This window comes from Mauremys reevesii, linkage group 6, assembly GCF_016161935.1.
Source record: "Mauremys reevesii isolate NIE-2019 linkage group 6, ASM1616193v1, whole genome shotgun sequence".
NCBI classification, from domain to species: Eukaryota; Metazoa; Chordata; order Testudines; family Geoemydidae; genus Mauremys; species Mauremys reevesii.
The window spans coordinates 28,683,155-28,689,154 of record NC_052628.1 but is presented as its reverse complement, the minus strand read 5'-3'; the positions used below and the strand labels follow the sequence as shown (position 1 = coordinate 28,689,154).

At 57.2% G+C, this 6,000-nt stretch overlaps 1 protein-coding gene across 2 annotated transcripts in view; it reads left to right on the top strand.

The window, feature by feature from the left end:
* Window positions 1–4,929: 4,929 nt before the first annotated feature.
* The window catches only part of PAIP1 (poly(A) binding protein interacting protein 1), a 35,730-nt gene continuing 34,659 nt past the window's right edge, over window positions 4,930–6,000 (top strand). The window contains exon 1 of one of the 2 annotated variants that reach the window (XM_039545400.1): window positions 4,930–5,440. In XM_039545400.1, the coding sequence (XP_039401334.1) occupies window positions 5,203–5,440 (238 nt within the window). In that variant the 5' untranslated portion in view covers window positions 4,930–5,202. Of the gene's footprint in view, window positions 5,441–5,839; window positions 5,995–6,000 lie in introns of those variants that run through there. The other variant, XM_039545401.1, reaches the window with a different exon arrangement.

The window sequence follows — 6,000 nt, the reverse complement described above, 5'->3', positions numbered from 1 at the left end:
CATTCTTCTATCTGACTGACTGACAGATGACTTCTTGCCCTTTACATACTCATGGGGGCATGTCTGATAATAATCTAGGAGGATCAAGGAAAATGTAGTTCTCAGAAAGTCTGGAAGGTTATATGAAATTCTACAAAGGTCCAGGTTTCAAAGGGGTAGCTGTGTTCATAGACGGCAGGTTTGTATAATTTTTGGTGAGGCCCAAAAGGGTGGTTCCCCCCCGCTCCCGCCTTGTAAGCCGATATAAAATGAAGCTATAATCCGTCAGCACCACAAGATTACAAGGGTCAATTAAAAGTGGAAAGTCAGAAGCACAACTTGCCTACTTCAATATACGGTATTATATTTTGTTGCACCTGTTGTGATGAAGTGGGAATGTTCTTAATATTTTCTCTGAATACTGTGTGGGTGCCTCAGTTTCCCCTGCAAGATGCTACCTGAAGGTGTTGGGGACAAAGAGATGAGGTGGCCTCCTTGTCTGGAAGAGACACAGAGGCCAGAGGAGGGAGTGTCAGTTTGGAGCTGGCTGGGGAAATGGGGAGAGACCCAGAACTTGGTTCTGGGCTCCCCACCCTGCAAGATGGACCTGACAGAGGGGTTCTGTTTTCTGTACCAACAAGCTCTGTTTAAACTGTGTTCCTGTCATCTAATAAACCTTCTGTTTTACAGTCTGGCTGAGAGTCACATCTGACTGTGGAGTTGGGGTGCAGGGACCTCTGGCTGCCCCAGGACCCCGCCTAGGCGGACTCACTGCGGAAAGTGCATGGTGTGGAAGGGCATGCTGAATGCTCTGAGGTCAGACCCAGGAAGGTGTAAGCTTCTTGCCCTGGAGACAGTCTGCTCAGAGAGGAGGCTCCCCCAGAGTCCTGACTGGCTTTGAAGGAGTGGTTCCAGAGCATCCCAGCATCCCCTTCCACCCCATGCACTTCCCAGAAGTCCGCACAGGCACTAACACTCCCTCCTCTGGCCTTTGTCAAGAAGGCTAACAGCATTTTGGGCTGTATAAGTAGGGGCATTGCCAGCAGATCGAGGGACATGATCATTCTCCTCTATTCAACATTGGTGAGGCCTCATCTAGAGTACTATGTGCAGTTTTGGGCCCCACATTGCAAGAAGGATGTGGAAAAATTGGAAAATCCAGTGGAGGGCAACAAAAATGATTAGGGGGCTGGAGCACATGACTTCTGAGGAGAGGCTGAGGGAACTGGGATGGTTTAGTCTGCAGAAGAGAAGAATGAGGGAGGATTTGATAGCTGCTTTCAACTACCTGATAGGGGGTTACAAAGAGGATGGATCTAGACTGTTCTCAGTGGTAGCAGAGGACAGAACAAGGAGTAATGGTCTCAAGTTGCAGTGGGGGAGGTTTAGGTTGGATATTAAGAAAAACTTTTTCACTAGGAGGGTGGTGAAACACTGGAATGGGTTACCTAGGGAGGTGGTGGAATCTTCTTCCTTAGAGGTTTTTAAAGCCCGGCTTGACAAAGCCCTGGCTGGGATGATTTAGTTGGGAATTGGTCCTGCTTTGAGCATGAGGTTGGACTAGATGACCTCCTGAGGCCCCTTCCAACCCTGATATTCTATGATACTCTAAACTGACCACCAAATTTAAGTTGCGTGTTTTTCCTGTCAGGTGAGGACTCTGGGGCAGGGCTGGGGATAAGGAACTTGGGGTGCAGACAGGCTGCCCCAGGGCTAGGGCCAAAGAGGACTCCCTTCCACCCTCCCTGGCAGCAGCAAGCTCCAGGGGAGGGACCCCTCCTCTCCCCCACAGTTCACTGCACATGCTCCTAGGGTCCCTCTCAGGTCCAGAAAGCCCACTCGCCTCCCCTATGGTGGGTACCGAGGGGGGAGGTTGCCATCACGTGTGGCCTCCCCTGCTGCCACCCCTCACCATAGCCTCACTGGGGATGGGGCTGCCCCTTGCCCAGCATGGTGCAGGAGTGGGGACTGCAGGGTGGTAGCTGGGGAGAGGCAGAGTATCACAAAATTCACCCAAGCCCCAGCTGCACAGGTCTAGGAAGCTCCCCTCCCCAGTGGTGTAGCCAGGTTCTAACATCAGGGGGAGCGAACACGTAAAAAAAGATGCCAGCCAACATATCCAATTACTAATCAGGTAGTTCTATAACAGGCTACAACAGGCTGCCCTGGACCCCATCACCCCCTGAAGCACAAGGTAGGGGTAGGCACCACCATGTTGTGCAACAAACACTTGACAAAATTACTGGACTTAGTGATGGACAATGCAGGCAGGTGGGTATTATGTCATTCAATCATTCAACCCATAAAATTGCACACATTTTGCCTCACTGAAATTAAATATCCAGAGAATTACTGGGCCTGTGATGATGACCAGGGCTTGCTCACCTGTGGCTCCCGCTCCCTGTGCTGTGGAGGCACAGCCAGGCAGGTCTGCATCTGCAAGCAGGCACCCTGCCTCAGGTGCAGCTCCCATGGGCCCTGATAGCCACTAGACTGGGAGCCTCCCGGCCAATAGAATGGGCTGGGCTGGGGGGCGGAAGGCAAAGGGGGAGATTGTAGGGAGCTTTGGAGGAGGGGAGGCAGTGGGGGAGGGGAGTGGGCTGGCACAAAGGGGAGGGCTCTCTGGAGAGGAGTGACAGGGACACAGGGGTCATTGGGAGTCTCTCGAGGGGGCAGAGGGTTGTGTGGGTCTCTGTGGGGCAGGGTGCTGTGATGGGTGGAGCCAGCTGCAACCTGGGTCTGCTCTGTGGGGGGTGTTGCTATAGTCCCCTCAGGAAGCCCCCCCCCCGTCTTGTGTATCTTATACCAGCCCTGGGGTGCCCATTGCTGCTCCTTTCCCTGCCCACGGCTCCATCTGTCTGTCCCCACATCCCCCCAGCTGTGTCCTGGTGTGTGTCTGTCCCACAACCCCCTGGCTGTGTCCTTGTGTCTGTCTGTCCCACAACCCCCGGCTGTGTCTGTCTGTCTGCCCCCACCACTCCCGGCTGTGTGTGTCTGTCCCACAACCCCCTGGCTGCGTCCTTGTGTGTGTCTGTCCCACAACCCCCAGCTGTGTCTGTCTGCCCCCACCACCCCCGGCTGTGTGTGTCTGTCCCACAACCCCCCAGCTGTGTCCTTGTGTCTGTCTGTCCCACCACCCCCGGCTGTGTCTGTCTGTCCCACAACCCCCTGGCTGTGTCCTTGTGTCTGTCTGTCCCACAACCCCCGGCTGTGTCTGTCTGTCTGCCCCCACCACCCCCCGCTGTGTCTGTCTGTCCCACAACCCCCAGCTGTGTCTGTTTGTCCCCACCAACCCCCTCTCCCCGGCTGTGTCCATGTGTCTGGCTGCCCCCACAGCTCACCGGCTGAGTCTGTCTGACAGGCACAGACCCTGCTGCTCGCTCTGCCCAGGGCTCAGCTGCTGCCTGTGGCTCGCTCCCCCTCCCTGCTGTGGAGGCGCGGCCAGGCAGCTCCGGCACCGCCCCCGGCAGCTCCCATTGGCTGGGGTTCCCGGCCAATGAGCTGTGAGCCAAGTCGGGGCTGGGGTCTCTCCCGGGAGCTGCCGCTGAGGTGAGAGCGCTCGTCATTGCGACGTGGGGACCCCCAAAGCACAGGGCCTGGGGCCCAAACATTGGTGGAGCTGGGCCCACCTTCAGGATTATTGGTGGAGCCTGGGCCCCACGGGCCCATAGAACTCACCGCCTATGGCTATGTTAGTCTGTATCAGCAAAAACAACGAGGAGTCCTCGTGGCACCTTAGAGACTAACAAATTTATTTGAGCATAAGCTTTTGTGGGCTATAACCCACTTTATCAGATGCATGGAGTGGAAAATACAGTAGGCAGGTATAAATATACAGCACATGAAAAGATGGGAGTTGCCTTACCAAGTGGGGGGTCAGTGCTAATGAGGATGTGGCCCATTCCCAACAATTGACAAGAAGGGTGAGTATGAACCAAAGGTGAAAGTAAGCAGGTCCGGTCCGGCATACTGGCAAGAGCTGGTACGCTGTGCCAGACTGGACTGGCTTCTCTGGCGGTGATTTAAAGGGCCCAGGGCTCCAGCCGCTGCGGGGAGCCCCGAGCCCTTTAAATCACTGCCGGAGCTCTGGCAGCCGGGTTTGGGTGGGGATTTAAAGGGCCTGGAGCGCCGCAGCAGCCGGCGCCCCAGGCCCTTTAATTTACCCCTGAGTCCCAGGGCTCCCAGATGCCTCTGCAGTTGGTAGCTCCGGGGTGATTTAAAGGCCCTGGGGCTCCCAGCCACAGCAAAAGCCCCAGGACCTTTCAATCTTGAAAGGCCTCGCCTCTTCTGGTTGAGGCCCCGCACCCACTCAGGACTCCAGCCTACTGGTAAGGCCTTTAAGTTACTTTCACCCTGGTATGAACACAGATCTCTGTTGATATTCACCCCTTCTTGTCAACTGTTGGGAATGGGCTACATCCACCCTAACTGAATTGGCCTCATTGGCATTGATCCTCCCAACTAGGTATGGCAACTCCCAATTTTTCATGTGCTGAATATTTATACCTGCCTACTGTATTTTCCAGTCCGTGCATCTGATGAAGTGGGTTTTAGCTCAGGAAAGCTTATGCCCAAATAAACGTCTTAGTCTCTAAGGTGCCACAAGGACTCCTCGTTGTTTTTACAAGGGTCCAGAACATTCTAGGAGGTTAGTGAAAATGAAGCTATACCAGGATTACCTGAAACATTTTACCTCCAGCTATTTTCCCTTTGTCACTAAGAGAAGCGGCACCCCGAACCGGGCACCCCCCAAGCTCTGCACCACAGGCAGTCACGTGCCTCACATGTCCCTAAATCCAGCCCTGCTCTTATGAATGGGTTGATCTGGCACAGAGTCAGAGCTGGCTCTTCCTGACGCTGCTCCCACGCCACAACCCTGCCCGAAACCATTCCACGTGGCGTGACGTGGGGCGAATTGTGCTCTATTTAATGCCCTTAGATCCTCCCCCTAAGGACACCGGGGCGGGACTCACTTCGCCCCCCGCCGCCTCGGCAATGCCCAGCGGGCCTCGGCGGGGTCCGGGTTACTATGGTGATGGGAGGCCTCCCGGCCGCTAGGGGGCGCTGTAAGCCGCCACCGAGCGTGGGATGAAACTGAAAGTGAAGGGCTCAGGCTGCGGCAGCTGCCGTGAGGGAGGGAAGCGGCCCGCGGGAGCTGCCTCGGGCCCGGCCTCTCGCTCCCTCCCCTCTCTCCCATGAGCGCTTGAGCGACCCGGCTCGGGCATGTCGGATTGTTTCGACCGGGCTCCCGGTGCCGGCCGAGGCCAGGGCCGGGGCCGAGGTGGCGGCGCCCTGCTGAGTGGATCCGGCGCCACGGAGAGCGGGAGCAGCGGGGCCCGTCTCGGAGGCAGCGGCTTCCCCAGCTCGGGGCCCGCCGAACCGCCGCACAAGCCGGGCTTCCTGCAGCAGCAGGAGCCGCTTCGGCCGCCCAAGACAGCGCCGCCGGGCACCGGAAACGCAGGTACTGCCCGCCACCGGCAGCGGAGCCCGGGGAAACCCTTCCCCCCGCCCCGGTTACTGGGCGCCGGGGCTCCCCTCCCGCAACTGCAGGGCGCCGCAGCCCCGGGGAATCCCCAGCTACCGGACACCGGAGCCCCAGGGAGCCCCTTCCCGGACCGGGCACCGGAGCCCGCTGCTTCGCCTACTGCCTGCTTGCTGGGACCCCGTCCTGCCTCCCGCGCGATCTGCTCTTCTAGGGCCAGCACAGCAGAGGCCCCGAGACCCATGTCTCGTCCTACTGGCGAGCTGCCCTGCGCCCCTCGCCCAGGGGCCCTTGAGTGAGCAGCGACCTAACAGCCCATGATTCAACCTAGCCCCCCCCCAACTGAAACAAGCAAAGCCAGGGCAGGCACCTGCCTATTCCCCTCCCCAGGGGGCTATAACCTCCTCGCTGACGCCTGTACCCAGGTTGTTAGATGTGATGTTGCATTATATAGCGCCATAGGCTTACCCTGACCATCCTCTCCTGTTTTCTATTTATCCACACGTCTCTTTTATTTGGCAGCAGATGGTGAGGTTTGT